Genomic DNA, 20,386 nt, shown 5'->3' on the forward strand with positions numbered 1-20,386 from the left:
GAATAATAATTCCTAGAAATAGACACAAAGGACACACTGGCCTCATGTTTGACTGCCGTAAACTGGTGTAATCGATTTATAAGGGTTAGGATTAGTGCTTTCTTATAATAGATCAACATAATACAGACACACACAGAGCACACTGTTGTTTCCTTTTTATTTGCTGCTCCTTCAGTCTCTCTCCTCTACTCCTACAGCCCCTCCTTGATTATCACACTCTCCTTCTGTTTCTCCTCATCCTCCTCTTTGAATTCCCTCCTTCTTCAGTTCTTCTTCCGTCTTCCCTCTCTTCTTTACTCCCTCTACCACTCCATCTTCCCCTCCTCATCTGCCTTTCTCTCCTGTTTCCCCAGTCTTGTTAGCAGTGGTCACGCACACTTGCCTCCCTGATTAACTAACAACTCAAAGGATGTTGCCCCTGGTATAGTGTCTGCTTTCCCGAGAGAGAGGCATCGATTTGCTGGCAGGCGGTAGCAACACAGGCGGCTGGCACATCGAAATGAGCTTGAGAGAAGAAACTGGAAAAATGAATGGCTGCCGGCAGAAGAAAAAACCCTCTATTTTCTAATTAGTTGACGATATGAAATCGAGAGAAAAATACAGTGTTTTTGGCCCAATGACCACATGCTCGTGACACCTCTAACGTTTTTAAGTAACTGCATGTTTAAATGAGGGCAGACAGTAGGAGTAGACTCCAGGTGATGAAGCTGGTGATGAAGCAGAGGGGTGTTAAATGTTTCCCTTATGAGTTTCTAGACAGATGACACAGACACAGAGAGAGGACATCTGTTCTGTTGGGTACTGAATACACATTGAGCAAAGCAGTATGTGTGTGTGTGTGTGTGTGTGTGTGTGTGTGTGTGTGTGTGTGTGTGTGTGTGTGTGTGTGTGTGTGTGTGTGTGTGTGTGTGTGTGTGTGTGTGTGTGTGTGCAAAAATGCTTCCTCGGTTGAAAGTGTTGATTAACATTCCGGCTGACTCACTGCATCACTTTATGAAGACAGAGGGTCAGATAAACAATTTATTACAGAATAAGAAATTCAGAGAAAACGGTCAGACTCACATGGACGTATTCTCCCCAGAGAAGCAGTAAATATATATATTTTTTAAATACATTGTCTTTTTACGGCTGGTTTATTCTATCGTCTTTGCCCTTCTCTGGGAATTTTTTTTTCACTTTATCAGACTAGCCCTAATTGCAGCCAATAGGGGAGTGGTGTCTTGGGTGTCTTTCTGATAATGCGACAGTTTCCAGAAAGAGTTATTTAATTGTGGAACAAATCACTTTATCTGATCACAACAACAAATTTCCTAGTAATGGTGAGTCGGTGTGATAATAGGATCCCCACATAAATTATACACAGTGTTATGAGAAAAGGTTACACATGGCCTTGAAGTTGCAAAACGATGACATGGTTTTCCCTGCTAACGAACACGCTGTAGTCACAAGTTTGGAGCACACAGACATTATGTAAGCCATAGCCACAATGTATTTCTCTATGTAATAGGAATACACATTCTGCTAACTCAGCATTAGGCGCTTTATGATATCCACATACCTCTGTGTGTCGATCAGGCATAACTTGGAGTTGTATATGTTCTTGAGCTGTGCATTGTACTGAATGAAAACCACAAATGTAGGCTAAACCCATGACAGTTTATGGGTCAGAGCTTCTCTGGCAGCGGGTTCAGCTCTCAACTTAGAGGCTCTTTGGAATGTAGACGGTCTCTCACACACAAACACACACGCACACACACACACACACACACACACACACACACACACACACACACACACACACACACACACACACACACACACACACACACACACACACACACAAATGCTTTTAGATCTAGGACACAATTACAATCAAGGGCACAACCACATCACTGGATGTATGAGTCCAGACAGGTTTGAAGAAAGAAGGGAGAAAAGAGACAAACTTTATTTCACTTTACTTCAAATTATGCCTTCGATTTAAGGAAGGTACCAGCTTAACTCCTTTAACAACTAACACGTCGCTGAGCAAAGAACTAAGCATTAAAAACTAGCCACCAGGGTGGGATTATGTTTGACAAAGGCAGATATTTAGACAAGAGAGGGGCAACTAGCTGGATACTAAGAGCCAGAAAATACCAAACTCTCAAGCAGCTACACACACACACACACACACACACACACACACACACACACACACACACACACACACACACACACACACACACACACACACACACACACACACACACACACTATCTGTTTGTATATTGTGTGTTGTATTTCTGAATGGGTCAATACATGTCATCCGCCTAGGAGTCAGTTTTCCCTATTGGCATCCTGGACCGGCACATGAAAAGCCAGTGTCTTTTATGCCAGACCTGATGTCTACAATTTGTCACTGAGATCCCAACATTACATGCACACTAGGAGATGTGACACCCAGACAGGTCGCTCAACAAGAAACATATCATAAAAATCATATTTGGTTTTAGAATATTTCTTAAAATGTGCTCCTTAAATCATTATTCCTCATAAACGTCGTACTGTAGGACTTCTTATCTGGCCCTGTGACCTCCATCGGCATATGGGACGGATCTCGAATCATATCAGAGACATTTTGAAAAGAGGATATCTTTAACTTATGAAGTGATCTCAAGCAGACAGTGCACCTCTCTGCTTTTATTCTTACAAAGGTTATTCACTCTTCAAGTTCTTCATGTGAATAAAACATTGCTTTAGAGCTTGGAACTGATAATTGGCTCTTTTGTTACAATTGTAAAAATTACATTCGACATAATTTCTACATTTTCATAATATATTAATTGTTAAAGTAATTTCCTAATCAAAAATGTCAGAAAGTGCTGCATTTCAGACACTCATTTACGAAGACTTCCATCCTTTCTCTGTTTTATATCATGTCAAACTGAATATCTTTTGGTTTGGACATTTTTCTTAAAATTAAAGACGTTTATACTCTACGATTAATGGATTGATATGGAAAATAACGGGCAGATTAATCCATTGTGAAAGTAAAAGCTAGTTGTAGCTGTATACAGCACTGATATCTGCTGCAAGTCATCAAACTTCTTCAGGAATATTAGTATAATGAAAATAAAAGGAAACCCATGTAAAACTACAAACAAGTGGAGATTCTTTACAGTCTCACGGTGCATTCATGGTTTTTGATAGACGTAATCAATATGCAGCCCTTGGACTCATTTCATTGATCAATACGACCAGCTAAGAAGCAACTTTATTTGATGTCGCTTAAAGTGATAAAAGGACATTTGTTCAAGCATCGAGACAGGTGCAGTGAAGAGCGGAACTCAAACCTTCCGTTTCCCCTGTATTTGGTTCTTGAACTCATCTTAGAAGCACTCACTCGCTCAGTTTGGCTTCGTCTTCGGACTCTCCAGATGGGTCGGAAGGCCTGGTGGAGCTCCAGAGAGACAGCTCACCCTTCTGTGTGTGAGAGAGAGAGAGTTTGTACGTGTTAGAGAAAGAGAAAGAGAGGGAGGCTCTGGGTGACAGCCTCCGAGATGGAGCGAGACAGAGAGACAGCATATGTGTGTGAGTGTGTTTGGGGCAGTCATGTGTTACGCACCCAGCCTGACTTGTACCATCTGCCATGTATCAGGGCTCGATCTGGGACTGCCCTCTTAACTTTATTCCATTCCTCCGTTTTCATCCTTTCTCCATCGTTTCTTCTTGTTTTCTTCCTTCAAGTCCCCCCCCCTTCTCTCTTGTGCTTCCCTTTGAATGTACCTGCTCACTCTGAAGCTACTCTTTTCCTCACATTAGTGACACTATAAGCATTAAAACCTAATGCACTGTTCGTATCTTTAGTTGATATAGTTATTAGCGGATGGCAAAATGCAACGTCATTCGTTTTCTGCGAGGCAGAGAGCTCCAACGAGAATGAATAAAAGACAAAGGCCACCACTCAAAGATGTGACAAGACACTCTGAGATAAGTAGGAAGGGAAAGAAAGAAGGTCAGAAGGAGATATGTTTCAAAGGAAATCAGAATCTCAGAGAAAAAGACAGGAGAGGCGACAAAGACAAAGAACGGAGAGGGGAGGAAGAGAGACCGAAGATGAAAGCTCTGTAGTTCAAACTATGTCCCAGATTGGCCTTAAATCTCCTGTTACCATGGTGATTAACTGCCGATATGCTGTCCCCCAGAGACACTGTCCTGAAAACACAGGGGTGTGTGGGGGGTAGAAAGAGAGAGAGGGAGAGAGAGTATGGCATCCAAGGGCAGGCAGAAGGGCAAAAAAGAAAAAAAAGGACTGCAGGGACTGCAATGAATGTACAATACCATCTCTCCCGTTCAGAAAACATTCAATATCTAGTCCATTAAATGAGGCCTTCAAAAGTTAACATGTGGAAGGTGTATTTCCCCTCAGATCTGTAGAGTTATTAAAGTATTTCAGCTCATTGTTTTGGTTTTACACACCTTGCTTTCAACTCTCTTGTAGCAGCGAACAGCAGACTTAAAATATGAGCAGCTAACAGGCTAACATAGTGGAGCATTTAGCTGCTAAAAAGGGAGTTGTTGGTGACCAAACTAAAGCTAAACAGCGAATGAACATTGGCATGGCCAGAAACACGGCTCCAAACGGATACAAATGTTACTCCCTACCGTTTGGATGTGTAAATAAGCAACTCTAAGAAGGTTACATGTCTCTGGTACGTTTACTGGGGGGTTTTGCCGTACACTATCTTGTGTGGTACATTAGAAAATGATTTAGTTGATGAATAAAGAGGAAGGGTTTCTCATCGTACTTCACCTGCAAAATGTCTCACAGATTGTGTTTTATGGACTATTAACTGTGTATAGAATACCTTGAGAGTACTACTTTCTACTTTCTAGGCGTAAACAATACATGAAGTGAACTGCCAATATGAATTATCCACCAACCAAAATAACACATCAAACATTAGACGGATGTACATTGGAAAATATCCATGCCTTGTTTAGTATTCACAATGGTACTGTGTTCTCTTGATATCCTTATGATGTATTTTTTACATATTGTTATTCACCGACACTTATTATCATGTAATGTTTCATCATGTAATGGTTTTTGATTTCGCATTATTGTTTTTCTACGCAAAAGACACATCATGTTAATTTTACATGAAAATCAATATGTATCATTAATGTAACATAGTAGCTTGTATAGTAGCAAACTGACTACTGAAATAAAAACTAATCAATCAGTACTGCTCTCTCTCTCTCTCTCTCGCTCTCTCTCTTCACAGCTGTATCGTTCATGAGACACAGCTCGTCATCCTTTGGATTTGGCGTGAGTTTCACCTTTCTTCTCCCCTCCATTTGCATTGATCAATTAGTCATAACTTTGGTCTCTGTGATTTATTAATGTTTCCCGTTTCCTAAGTGAGGTCCCTTTGTTTCCAAGGTAACAAGGCAGAGGAGCTCAGGTTGAATGTCAAAAGGTCTTTTGTGGCTGCTAAACATGTCTGCTGTCTTTCCCCAAATAAGGCACTTTAGTGTAAAAAGACTTAATAGGAGTGAAGTGAAAATGAAATCCTCCACACCCGAGGCCAGTGAGGGAAAATGTGATTAGCACAATGTGATTAGAATATTATTAACCATAATCTGCAGTGCTAGCTATCTCTTTATTAAAGATTAGGTTTTAATTAGCAAAGGCTCGGCTATCTATGTCCGTTTTAATAAAGTAGCAAGACAACAAGTTGATATAACCCAACGCAGAGGGGCTAGAGCACGACGGCTTGAGCTGCTATGATGTGAAAAGTTTAGCTTTTACAGGTACATGGTGTTACTAAGAAATGAAATGATAATGTTCATGCCATATTTTATGTGCTTAAGGATGGATAGGACTGTCCTAAGCGTTCTTTAATAGAGGATAACTGACTAATGTTTATGGCCTTGATTTCCCTTTGGCAACAAAACATCAACAGTCTTTCAGTCATGCAGTACATTTTAAAGTAGTTGTTTCACACCATATGAATATTATATTAATATACTAATATTCATTAGTTCTATAGAACCAAGAGACATCTTAATTGATACACAGACTATCTATGGTTGAGCGGCATGAAGCAGTGTGTGCAAACTCTCATCCCCTTACTGTTGGCGCAGAGTAGCATATCGGAGGTGCAGAATGTGAGATTTGCAGTAGACAGAAATAGAGATGCACACTCACTGACGCACATATGTACACATGCGACCGATCACATCATCCCCCTGGCGGAATGAACAAGAGATTTTTCAACAGGAGAACTCAGCTTACTGCTTTAATTGACTTCATTTACCATCAGCACTGGTTAGGCATCCACATAAGACTTTTCCCTTCGTGTGCACTTTTAAAGTAACATTAGCATTTTTTCACCAGACAGGATTTTTTTATTGAGATAATCATCACAGTATTCATGTATTTCTTTATTCCAACACCACAGATAAGATCAGGATACTTACACTGTAAGCCGCAACACATTTGATACCTCTGAGCGTGGTGGTGGATGCAGTTCTCAGAAGCATATCAGCAGCACTACTACACTATCATGTACCGCTACCATATTTTGAGAGCTAATAATTAAGCTGCTATTTGAAACACGCTTTTTTTCATTACAAAGCTGCCACTATTGAAACAAGTTAGATGAAACTACTGTAATAACTTGCAACTTAAGACCATTTCCTGTCTTCCTTTGACGCTGGGTTTCTGTTCCTGCCGTAGTTTGATGCCACGCTGGACGTCCTGTCGTCTTTCATCGTCCTCTGGCGCTACAGCAATGCAGCGGCTGTGCACTCTGCACACAGAGAGTATATGTGAGTACCAAATAGCGTGCTGAGTTCAATTTATGTTTGACGAATCTATGTGGTGGGATGCAATTTGACTTTCTCTTCTCCACTTGCAGTAAAGCAAGAAAGCTCCTGCATTAATATATCCATCTACAGTATTCATCCATCTGTCTGTCTTTCCATTCATTTTTATTTTGTCTACGAATTCCCCCTGATCTTGATTTACCTTTTGCAAAGATGCTAATTCAACAACTAAATCTAGAGTTTGAAATTTCTTTTCCTCTCTGAACTGGCAGTATTTTAATTGTTTGTTTCACTGGTAACGACTAACAGCAAATGGTGATTTAGGTTGAAGGCAGCATTAAGTTGAGCTGAGTACATCAAAGCCTTGTTCTTCTTATGACAGCGCCTCTGCTTCGTTCAGAGGATTGAAGGCCGAGCTGCCACTCTAACATCCATTTACACACACACACACACACACACACACACACACACACACACACACACACACACACACACACACACACACACACACACACACACACACACACATACCTGAATGTACAAAATCATTAAAACTGTAAACACAAATTTGTCTTTGCTTCTTATTATGTACTTAATATTTTACAATGAAAAAAACACATAACACATATGCATACTGTACATGTATACACCCCGAGAGTGAGACGTTTTATATACACATCTTATTTGCTGTAGACAGACAGAAACTAAAGTTTGACCAAAGCACTTTGCGCTCACGATTTGTGGAGGAAGGCAGAGCTGTGAACTTCCTGAAGATTGATATCGTACATGTCAGTTTGTTTTATCCGGTAATAGATAAAACATTTTTTTTAAATAAATAAGAATGTAGGAATGAGTCAGAATGAGATTATCAGGTAACAGTGCGTCCAACTGAAAGTTTATGGCAAAAAAAGCCATTTTGATCGAGACTATCTTGAATGGGGAATGTATTAAGGCTAAATATGTATTAAGTGGCTATGTTTATTTTTTTATGCCACGCCAAGCGAGTCTTGTTGATGCACCAGTTTCTTGTTAATGCATGCATATTTTTCCATATATAATAGCTGGAACTCAAGTGAAGCAATTTTTTTAGTGTAGCTTGGAGAGACTCATGCAGGCTTCAAATGTTGACTTTTCTCAGCGGACTCTTTTGTTGTGACTGACCACCATCCGAATCAGTAGGACAAACACAACCTCACTGCATCTGTCAGATACTTTATTTCTCTGTTCTGTGTGAGATAGATGGGCCCAGCGGAGGTGTCGCAGAAAGGATAAAGTGTAAAAACTCTGCAATGCAGAGGTGTCGAATCTCATTCCATTGCTGCCAGAGCAGTTGATTGTTATTTGCATGCATCCTGTAGCCCCAACCCAACCAAACACACTGAACAAACATCACAGTGCCAACCTCGAGTGCTACGACAGAAGTTGGCAACTTGTTTATTCTGGTAGCACACACAGTGCCCCAAATACATGAACAGTCTTCTGACAATCTCCCAAACACTGATTATTATTTTTTAGATTAGATGTATTATCATTAAAATCAGACATAAAGAGGCCTTTCTGTTTTACGACAGATTGTGTTGTAACATCATCCATCATGCACCGTTCCAGACGCTGCGTCATGCGGCTAATTCTGCCCCCTAGCCTACAATTTAACCTCAAATATTTAGTGGAATTGAAGGGAATTGACGTATCAGTAGGCTTACCACCACACTGCTATATCGCTTATTGCTGACTTATGTCATTTTCAACGGTCTGGCTGTATTTCAAGCCAGTGAATAGGAGGTTTTAATGGCTGAATGTGTTTATTATTATTTTTTCAACTATTCCTATAATATTTCACAGTAGTTGGTAAAAAACCTTTCCTAGTTTGCCAGACGGAGGGCCTCTGCCAGTATCACTCATAACAGTTAAATACTGTGAAAGACTGCTTGGGACTTATCTGCAGCAGGAAAAAGACAAATGATCCTCATGCAAATGCAAAATTGAGAGACAGTAACTGGGAGACGGTGTGACTGATCTTGAGTCGGCTACTTTATGTTATTGCTTTGGTTCAACTATACCTAACTTCTAAAGTCTCGTGGCTGGTTTTTGGAAAGAGATGACACTAGCTGAAGCTCCTAAAAATCTCTGCTCTCTGTCTGTTTTTTTCTGTCTGCAGGGCATGTGTGGTCCTTGGAGTTGTGTTCATTCTCTCCTCCTTGTGCATCGTTGGAAAGGCCATCCATGATCTGGCAACCAGGGTGCCCCCGGAAGTGGTAAGACCACACACACATATACACACACACACACACACCTATGCACACACTATTTGTAGGAATATACAATATGCTAGAAGACAGATTGATGTCCATGCCAACATAACTGAATGCCTAATTTTACGTAGAAGGGCTGGTTTTCTCCCAATAAATTATAACTTTTAGTCTATTTTGGAAACTAATTAATATGCTAGCACCCCATAGGACCCGTGAAAAGCACTATACATATTTTGCGTAAGCCTCAAAATGGAAAGAAAACAAAAATTGAAAGAAAACATTTAGCATCAGACCACTCACATAGAAACGTATCACTAGTAGAGCTCTAAATATTTTCATGCCTCTGCGCATGCCTGTTTTTGTGTTGTCCGTCCGTCCTTTCTATTATATTGAATGGGATATCCCAGGACGCCTGAGGAATTTTCAGAATTTTCTTATTATATTATGACAATCACACAAATGTGTAATTGGATAAAATGATAAACTGCAACATGACTGGTTGACGGAGGCATACAACAGTGAGGTGGTATTTCTAGTTTTGATTAAATGAACAATTCTTTGTCAAATAGAAACAGCTGTTTATGGCTTGCAGACCCCCTCACTTTCCTGTCGTTTCCCTTCTGTCTGTGGATTACTACAATGGAGGCAATTAGGAATAAGAAACAAACCGACACATGCACTCCCTAACCCCAACAAACAGTGCTGTCCCAAAGTGGCACCAGGCCAGGAAAAAATGGATGGAATGTGACCTATTTTAAAAATAAATCCTTTTTCCAAGTCAAGAACACAAATTGTTTGATTGGGTGTTTGATTGGCTCTTTTGTTTATCTTAGAAAATGTAAAAGTTAATGTTGCAGATGAGAATATAGATCAATGAGAAAAGAAGAAAAAAAAAGACGATCAGAGAATTGACTATGTAGTCAGGGACACCCTTCCTAAGTAGTCCCTTTTATGGGTCAAGCTTCAAGGAGGCTGGATCCTACACTTCCCATAATGCAACTCAATAGTGCCTTTCGTTAGACCCACCTCTTACTCTCCTTGTCTGAAGTTTGTTACACAGGCTGTCTGTGATAAATACTATAATTATTTAATAAAAAATGTAAGTGCTAAAGCCTGAACCAAAAAAGATAACCCTGATGTCATGTCATCTGTTTTTTATTTATTTTTTATCAAACTTTGTAATGCTCCTCCTGAGTCAAAGTAGACCTCATTCAACTGTTAACTGAACAAGTTAACTGGATTTCATGTGTAAAAATGTTGGAAATGCTCCTTTAAAGCATTTAATTAAACTGAATATCAGACTGTAAATCATTAGTAGTAAAAAAAGGTGAGGATTTATGTCTATAATATTGGTGTCTTTAGGCACTGGATTGCAGGGGGCAATGTTTTTTCCCATTCTGCAGTTCTGATCAGGGCAGCTCTTTTTTATTGATGAAGTGCTGTTAAATTCAAGGTTAAAACCTGCCACGACGGTGAGACAGTTTAAATCTTACCTTGGGCCTTGTGATTTTCTTCAGTGTGTTATGATAAAAAAAAAACACAGCTCATTAGCGGCTCATAACTATTCCTCCCCAACAACACAAACAACCTGCTTATGAGAAAAGTGGCAAACACAGGCGCACGTGTGTGAGCCAAGGGCACAAATGACCCCACATACACATTATGTGCGCATCATATGCATACTACACATACAAACAAACATGGCATAAGTAATGAAAATCTACAATAGCTTTGAGTTCCATATGCGCTCCATTGCAGTCAAAACACACTCAGTACTTGTACACACACATCGCTCATTGTTGTGAGCGAGGTATCTTTTTATAGCCCTCTGCTGTAGCTCCTCTGACGTCAGCGTTCTCCTCTCCCTCCACCTGACTATTCTTCCTTTTCTCTCGTTGACACGCACACACATGCACACACACTTTCTTTTTAATGTCAACATTTCACTCCCCTCCCCCATCCTCTCTTTCTCTCTCTCTGGAGGTGTTAAGACTATGAATAAGATTCCCCGAAATAGTCTCGTCTTTCTGTTGCCGGGGCTCGGCCCAACCCTTCCATCATCACGCTGTTTTGGGGCGCGCCCACACGTCGCATCTTTTTTATTTCAGGTCTGTGCTTTGAACCCTCCTGTTTTGGTTTGTAAATGATTTAACCTTGGCCATCTGTCCGTTCAGAGATTTGTACACTCCAAGAAGTCACTCATCCCTCTTTAAGATTCCAAGCTTCCTAGTTTCAAAGCTCTAAAATGCACTTCTTGATTTTGTTATTGAGCCCAGCAGCAGATCTTAAAATATCTTCATATTTCACTTCCACACTTGAATTTTAAAGCAGCCTTGAGCTGAGGGGGAAATTTGAGACTTGGAGGCATTATTGGGCCCTCTAACCAAATCACGTTACGCAGCTTACCCTGTGGAGATTTCCTGTAAACACATGAAATTGCATTGTCTTTATACTTGGGGCCGTACAAATGCGCTGAAGCCGCTGTAATTTTATTCGCCCCAAACAGTCAGTGTACAATCAGTTTGACTGTACAGACTTTACAGCTATAATCTGTCATGCTACAGTCTTTCTCCCTTTTCCTCTTGTACCTGTATGTCAATAAAGCAAATTCGTAAAGCTCCACGATAGGTATGAATATTCTGATAAAGTTGAAACAATGTTACATAGCTGGGACGCAAATTAGGTTCTATGTATGCCAAATTATAACATTATGTATTTAATCATACCAGTGCCAAACATTCACATCACCTGGATAGCAAATTTACTAATTATTAAAATCTAGGTAGTAACTCACACAAATTTTGACAATAAATTCAACAAAGTGAGAAAAAACAGATAGTGGGCAAAAAGAGAGTGTTGGCATTCATGTAGAAATACTTAGATTCAAAGGATGTATCGATATGCAGAGTTCCGATTAAATATAAACATATCCGTTCCAGACAAACCAACTGTGTGTCCTTTTGGATATTTTAAGTGCATGTTTGATGGTGTTAAAAATGAGTCATTGAGGCCCCTTTGACCACAAATCAAAAGGCGAGAGGCTGAAGTTGGTGGGGAGGCAGGTTGAGGGCAGTAGCTACTCCGTTTGATCCTCCGCTGCCATTATGTTGATAGAAACTGGGGGTGTGAGGTCTCAGAGGAGCTTCCTGACACCAGCCAGAGCCTATTACCACTGTCTGTCTCTTTGACGTTCTCTCTCTTTTCTTCACCATCCAACTCCCTTTTTTTTCCTACTCTATCTGCCTTGTCTTAGACTTCACACTCTGTCTTTACACCTGATTGATTATCAAGAATAATCTGTATTTTTATGTAAAATATTTCCCCAAGCGATTGGGCTTGGTGAGGTTTTGTAGATGCAGGACTTTTTGTTTCCCTTCCATCATTATACCCAGACTCTTTCTCTATCCTCTCCCTACAAAATCACCTGTCAGTCGCCCCCCCCCATTAACAGGCCATGACTCATGTTTTTCGTCATTCATATGGCCTCCCTTTCTTTGTATCCACCTTTGGGCTTTTTTTCTTTCTTTCTGTGTGGCACAAACAGGCTTGTTCATTGAAGTCTCCATCAAACACAAGTCAGAGGTGATTTATCACACCCGCAGTGATCTGTGCTCATGTGCTCTGTTTGTATGCCGTGTGTCTGACTGAAAGAGCCAGATAGAGATTATGAAAAAGGAAATGAAAAATGGAAGGGGGAGATCTGTCCCTGGTTTCTTCCTGTTCGCGTTTAAGATAGAACGGCCAGAAGAGTACAGCAGAACTACAGTGTGGACGCCGTAAAATGTTGCCCACCTTGAAGCATCAGGCTGTAAAATCACATTGAGCGGACAGAGAGCGAGGAAAATCAGGAATCCCGATTCGTATCACGTCCTGGGTCGCTGCTCTCATGGCGGGCCGTCTGTGTCTAGTGCCTGATTAAACACAGAGAGCTGAGATTGGCTCTCCCTGGACGGAGAGAGAGGGCAACGCACACCGATGCAACAAATACATACACGCACTCGTTTTTACACAGTTTCTTCTCTGATGGTGAGTCTTTCTCAGTACAAAATACCTTACAATCTAAATAAGGAACTGCCTGTACCTAAAAGGGTCCTTTTTTTGCATTTTTCTGCCTACTGAAAACATGCAGTACATAAACAGCACAGATGGATCATTTTATGACACTGTAAAGCAGACAGAATACTGAACACGAGCAACAGCCAGCCAATAAAGATTTGTGTATGGAGCCAAAGTTATTTAAAAAATCCAAAACTACAGTTTAGTCAGCTTTACAAAAAAAGGCGCACTGATTAAGCACGAGCTCCTCCTTATTCTTCCTCCAATCTCATTCTAGTAAAAAGGGTTTAAGGGATTAACAAGTTATTAGCTGACCAGCAATTCAAGAGCTCAACTGACAAACAAGTGCATGTTGGTTTACGCGAGCATGCATGCTGATGCTTCTTTGGCAAGTGAAAAACATCATTAAACTACAAGCAGTGCAGCCTCCACATTTTTTTCTGGCATTTTTAACCTTTTCCCCAATAACCTTTGTGCAGAGGTGATAACTTTCAGAGATTTTTCTTAACCAGCTACAAATTATTTGAATGAAATACAAGCATATATACTTTACGTTACCTTTTAGTTTATGGTTTACCATTTACAATGTACGCTTCCATTGTTGTGGGACATCAGACAAACAGGAAGTGAAATCACTTCACCATATAATTCACTGTATACCCTTAACCATTTTATTTTAGCGTCCAAATGTTGAGTGTGATATGTATGCACAAGTTGATGCCCTCAAAATTCCCACAAAGTAAAGAAGTAAAGAAGGAGTGTCCATGCCATGCACTTTCTCTTAACAATCCCACAATGCAATTGTGCCATATCTTCTGTGAAAGTTGCAGTTTTTTAACTCTACGGCTGTCATCAATGTCATGACAACTGTAGAGTTTATGTCACGATTACGGCAAACGATGATGACTCTTAGGTGTCTGAAATTAGCTGCACACTATAGAGTTAACTATTGAATATCTCTGCTCATGCAACTGTTCATACGTATGTTAACTCACGTAAAGTAATTCCACATTTTTTTGTGGGTATTCCTATAAAAGCCATTGACACGCGTCAATTTCCGCTCGTTTACATGCATAAAGTCTTTCCAACATAAAATCAATTCACAAATAACAACTCGGTTGGATTTAGGCAACAAATTCACTGAGTTAGGTTTAGGAAAAGATCGTTGTTTGGGTTAAAATAACAACTTCAAACAGCAGTCTTCTGAGATAGAGATCCGTGTTTGTCGGACCCATTTTTGCTGTCTTTAAATTTTCATGTTCATGATTACGTGGATAAGAAATGATTTGAGCGATATTTATGAATAGGTATAGGTATAGTATGAATGATGGATAAGGCCTGAATATCTACATAATATGTAAAAGCACATTTGTTACTAATAGCCTTACATCCAGTAAGCCATGACAGTGGGACTGTGATCCAGCATAAACTACAGCAGGACCCTGAAACTGTAGCAGCAAAATGTCTTTGGTGAAGAGGGCCAATTCCCTTTGCACCCATACTCACCTGCATTCTGGCTGGACAAATGCTGGAATAACACAATGTCACCAAACATCACAAACCAATAAAAAATATAGGATGTAATAAAAATGACATGTCTATCAAGCACAGTCTTAACGTGTCAACACAGTCCTTACAAAGATACTGATCAGGCTAATTAAGCGAAAGCCCCTCTGTGGGTGAACCATGTGTGTGTAGTGCCTTGAATAAGTACATACTGTTATTAGGCCTAATGTTATTAATTCATAACAACAACTTCACAATTTAGTGGAAAAGATGGAAGCAATGTGACATATAGGAGGAGACACCAAGAATATCAAGCTAAAAAAAGCACCAAAATAAGAACATTTTTCAAAGTGGACGTTCATATATGAAGAAAAATAAAAGCTTTTTAAAAGTTCCATTTAGCTGCTTTAGTGTCAGGGTCCTGCTATTGTGAGTGGTGGCTCCGCTTCACACTGTCATGGCTTAGTAGGGCAAAAGAACAGAGAACAGAGAACTGAGCCATTGTTAATGTTATTAGTGACGCCTGAGCTTTTTCCTACGATGAGTCAATAAATATGTCAGCTGTGGCCTATTGGCCTATTACATCTGAGTAGAAACCCACACCAATGGATATGTCGGTTGGTTTGTGAGGCCGAATTTCATCTGAATACGTTATAAATAGCCCTGACCAAAATGCCTGGTGAAGAAATATAAAGTCTGACGAAAAACAATAGAGTTAGATTCTTCTCTCATGTGTGTCCTATCGTCCAGTTTCTCTCTACTTTTTCTCTCCACCTTGTCTTCGTCTTTCTCCCCCCTGTTGGCCCAATTAACTCTGATAGGGGGGCCACTCTGGGGGCCGAGTGCAGGTTTTTTCGCTGAGTGTTTGACACTCCAAAACTCTCAACCCTAACATCACTTAAAGTCGAATGACCTTGGGTTGACGCAGCAAGTCAAGTCTGTATATCTATTATTGATGGTTGAGCTGAGACGAGCTTTGTGGGTCGTTCTGTCTGGCGCATAATGTCGGTGCTTCTCAGTGTTTGCTCTGCATGCTTTGCTTTATCGTTAAACACACTCGGTTTTTACCACCACCTATTATACATCTTTTCTCTTCCCTGTCTTTCCATAGGATGACTTCCTCTACAGCGTTGCTATAGTGAGCGGACTCACATGCGCTGTGCTTGCTGTGGCCAAGTACATGCTGGGAAGAGTGCTGACTAGCCGTGCACTCATCACTGACGGTACACACACACACACACACACACACACACACACACACACACACACACACACACACACACACACACACACACACACACACACACACACACACACACACACACACACACACTTCAAATAAATGAGGAGGAATATGGCCTAAAAATTATTTTAGAAAAGATTGAAAAAGACAAGAAGATGTATTCAGATTATTTACTTAGGTAAAACTAGCAACACCAATATTTAAAAGTATGTAAGTCATATCAGCATCAAGGGTAAAATTACTTATTATTCAGCAAAATGGCCCCTGTTTCCCCTGAGTTATGATGAGATTATTGTATATTGTTATTGGGCTATTAATACTGTTGCCTTTGCCTGTCATTGGCACATCAGTGTTTTAGCCGATCTAGATGGAGCCAATTTTATTATTCTATTTCCTATTGGGAAGTTAAATAAACTATATAACAATACTTCAATTTTGTACAATATTTTCCTCTGAAATAGGGTGAAGGATTCTAAAATAGAAAAAATAAATGAAATACTCTCAATGATAATGAACCAATTGTAAAAGGCCGGGTAAATGTAAATGTTAGGGTGCTTTAACTCCAAACACATAACAGGTGTAACAGCCAAAAGACTCCAAAGTATTAAAACCAAAGCCCCCCAAAAAGTGTGTGTGTTTGCGTGTGCGTGCATGTTTCTGTGAAAGAAAGTTGCTCTCACAACTGGATGGAAAGAACTAATAGGTTATGACCCTGACTGGCTGCTCATAGACACATGTGCAGGTGAACAAAAGGACAGCACACACACACACACACACACACACACACACACACACACACACACACACACACACACACACACACACACACACACACTGCACACTGCTATCCCCAGGCCTCTGAACGTGCAGGGCATCAATCCAATAAACCTGAGGTTGCTGTTCTCAGAGACTGGATTTATTTCCCACAAGACTCTACACTTACTGCTGCCGAGACAATAACCCATTGTGCCGGCTTCCACACGAGGAGAAATGTAATTATAAAAAACACATCAGCTGCTTTACAGTGAAACGCAAATACAATAGATTTAGTCAACAATGATGTAGCATTTGTAGCCATTTGTGTTTCAAAGGAATTCCAAGAAGTCAATGCGATTGGCCAAGAAATATTCATGGACATAACCCTCCATAAAACCACAACCTTTTGGTGTTCATTTTTTTATTTCATTTTTTATTTCATTTTCACTGTTTCCCCCACATCCCTTCTCATCTCAGATAAACAGATTGCTGTTTATGTTCAAATCTGTATACCAGTTTTGATAATAACTGTGTAAATCCTTTGATGATTGATTATCAGGATTAGTGAAGCGTATTTACAGGGACAATTCACACCAAAATCAAATATATTTTACATCTTACCTGTAGTGTTACCTTTTTGTGAGCAGTTTCATGTAGGAACTATTTTCTTTCAACCATAGTAGCTACATGAAACTGCTCACAACAAGGTCTGGATTATCTTGAGTAACGGGTCCATGATTCCTGGAAAGAGGCATAGCTGATGAGTTTTTCAAATGTATTTTTTTGGGCCACTTGAGCACCACAAGGCAAGTGCCATCTAGTCTCATTATATTGGAGAGAAATATCTTTACGTCTGATATCTCCAACACCAAGCAACACACACCTAAACAATCTAAACTGATAAATAGCATTAGCACTATAGCAAGACAGAGTCATGTGTATATTTGAGTGTCCCTTTAATTTTAGGCAACTGAAACTACTCCATTACTCATACATACAAAACATAAACAAACATGACATTTTTATCCATTTTTATGTGTTTCAGGGTTTAACTCTCTGGTCGGTTCCATAATGGGATTTTCCATTCTGATCAGCGCTGAAGTCTTCAAACACCATGCTGACGTCTGGTTTCTGGATGGCACCATCGGAGTTCTCATTGGACTCATCATTTTGGCATATGGCGTCAAGTAAGATATCAAACCCACAGTCTTCCTTGCTTTGACCTATTGTTTTGAAATATTTCCTAATTCCTATATCCTTAATCTATGTTTTTTATCCAACAGATTATTCCTCTTCAATCCATATCTGTTGGCATTTAGCCTTTCAAAAAACACATTTTGTCTGCGGTCAAAAACTGTTAGCTCTTCTGCTGGCCACATTGACATAAATTGAGTTTCGCACTGATGAGTTAACTATCAGCTACACATCCAAGAAAAGATACATTTTAGAAGAATATGTGGATATTAAACATAGGCCTATTTAAATACCATTTATATTATGCTTGGATGGAGTTATTTTCACAGGACATAGTCTTCTCTCTCTCTTGTCTCTCGGAGCAGGAAAACCAAAAGGCTTTGGCAAGCATGGGCTGCATTTTAGTATTTATCAGAGTAGGGTGATTGATATTACATCATATATCCTTTATGCCTATGTTCTTTAACGGATAAACCAGTGTGTTTTCTTGCCAGATTTGCTGGCATCTCACAGAAAAAATAGAGCAGACAGAAAGCAAAACTACCGCTGCAGATGGCGAGCCAGCCTTTTGTTGGGGTCAGCTGTAACGCTAAAGAGCGTGGGAGAAAGTAGGCAAATTAGTTCTGAAAACAGTTCAAGTCAGAACCGATGAGTCATCTGATCGGCTTTCATAGCTATCTAGAACAAATATCGGGCGATAACGACCAGTGGACGATCTCTCGGAGCACCCTTTATTCCTGCACACTTACACACTTTTCTAATGAGTGTTTCCTTTTCTGCGCCCACAGACTCCTGAAGGACATGGTGCCCCGTGTGAGACAGACGAGGAACTACGAACGCTTTGAGTGAGAGTGTGTGTTAACCGGACGAGCAGGTTCAAACGCACGCACACCCACACACCTGGCTGCCTCCTGCCCTCCGCCCTCCCCTCCTCCACCCTCCGCCCTCCACCCTCCACCCTCCACCCTCTTCTCTCTGTCTTTCATACACACTTTGATACACATTTCACCTGCACATGCAGCACACACAGAAGCTACACACCCATGTTATCATACACTCAAATATAAATACACTGTACATAGCGCAATCACACATTCGGACATAACACACATGCATGCACGCACAAACACAGATGTGGGAGAGACTTCGAGGGAAAAGGACGCGATTGAAGATCGCATCCTGGAGAGAAAACACTTGAAGTTTTTTTTTTCTTTTCTTTTCTGCTCTTTTTCACGTTTTGTTCATGAAACCATCCGTTTAGAAATGACACCTAGAATAAGGAAATAGTGCTGAATCTCCTGTCTTCATGCAGGAGCTTTGGATTTGCTCGACCAAAATGGAGATACAATAGTTGCTGCTTAGTTGACACCATTTATTCACGTCATCACAGTTTTCCACACTACAGGAGACTACAGTATTTCAATTTGTCCTTATGGGTTCATCTATTCATGGTGTAGATAATGGGGAGCAAAAATCAAAAATAATCAAATGGTGATTTTACTTAAATGAGGCCGACACAAAAGACACAGTATTTTCCCCACGTCATTTTCTTGAGAAAAATGTAGCTTTTTACGAATTTCCTTGCCTCCCGTTTGTATGATAATTAAGAATATATACTCCAAGATGAGCTGAGGGGTCCTCACCTAATTTTATTTATTTTAGTTTTATTCTGTTTCTAGTTATTGTTAAGTACAGGCGATGCTTTCCTAAAGACAGAAAGTTCCTAACAAAACCTCCCCAGCCTCCTTTCTTTGAAACGGCTGCTGTACATCCCAATTTGTTGCTGAGAGAGGAAGAAAAAAGTGGACTTAGTCAGAGAGCATACGAGCAGTGCCGAGTCAGCAAACACTGCTTCATCCTAAAGGTGAAAAAAGCATCAGCGAAACACGAAGACATCAGCTTTCATCTGGAAACTGGTCAACTAAAAGCAAACAGCAGTAAAGAGCACAGGAGAGCACAAACATTTGCCATAGGATGGCTATAAACCTAAAGTGCACTAGTGGTTCATACACACTACAGAGCCTACTGTACTGTGTGTAACGTATCCAAGCATAGATTAGCTGACTGTCCTTCATCCGCCGGTGTTTGTTGCTGACAGTTTAGCACAGTGCCCGTTTTAATACAGCGGGTTATTAATATCTAAGACATGATTTGATGGTATTTGGTGTGTTTTGTCTCAACTGCTGTATCCTACTTGTTTCATTGCCATATATTGTGCATATTTTATGATTTGTTTAGAAACACACACACATACCTGGGGCAGTAAATTACTGGAATCCATTCAGCAGCTCTTCTAACAACTGAAGAATATTAACAAAATCCAAGTTTTTTAATAGATGGAATAAAATAACTCAATATTTATATTGTATTTTTTGTTGTAACATCTTGTAACGTTCGAATTATGAAAAGATGTAAAAGCACTCAACTCTGCAGGAAAGTCTCTGGTACTATTTTCTATAATCCTAATATTTATCATTTTCTCTATGGAATGTTATTTATTGCTTTTGTTTGTATTATTTCATTCATGTTTCTTCTTTGTTTTTGCCTCGTGTTGACTGCAAAG

At 40.0% G+C, this 20,386-nt stretch overlaps 1 protein-coding gene across 1 annotated transcript in view; it reads left to right on the forward strand.

Moving 5' to 3' along the window:
* The window catches only part of LOC129105050 (transmembrane protein 163-like), a 59,567-nt gene extending 40,895 nt beyond the window's left edge, over positions 1–18,672 (forward strand). Inside the window, exons 3-8 of the mRNA XM_054615919.1 lie at positions 5,271–5,314; positions 6,728–6,819; positions 8,975–9,071; positions 15,742–15,853; positions 17,675–17,816; positions 18,612–18,672. Of these exons, the coding sequence (XP_054471894.1) occupies positions 5,271–5,314; positions 6,728–6,819; positions 8,975–9,071; positions 15,742–15,853; positions 17,675–17,816; positions 18,612–18,672 (548 nt within the window). The remainder of the gene's footprint in view (positions 1–5,270; positions 5,315–6,727; positions 6,820–8,974; positions 9,072–15,741; positions 15,854–17,674; positions 17,817–18,611) is intronic.
* Positions 18,673–20,386: the final 1,714 nt, after the last annotated feature.

Source organism: Anoplopoma fimbria, chromosome 16 (assembly GCF_027596085.1).
Source record: "Anoplopoma fimbria isolate UVic2021 breed Golden Eagle Sablefish chromosome 16, Afim_UVic_2022, whole genome shotgun sequence".
NCBI classification, from domain to species: domain Eukaryota; kingdom Metazoa; phylum Chordata; class Actinopteri; order Perciformes; family Anoplopomatidae; genus Anoplopoma; species Anoplopoma fimbria.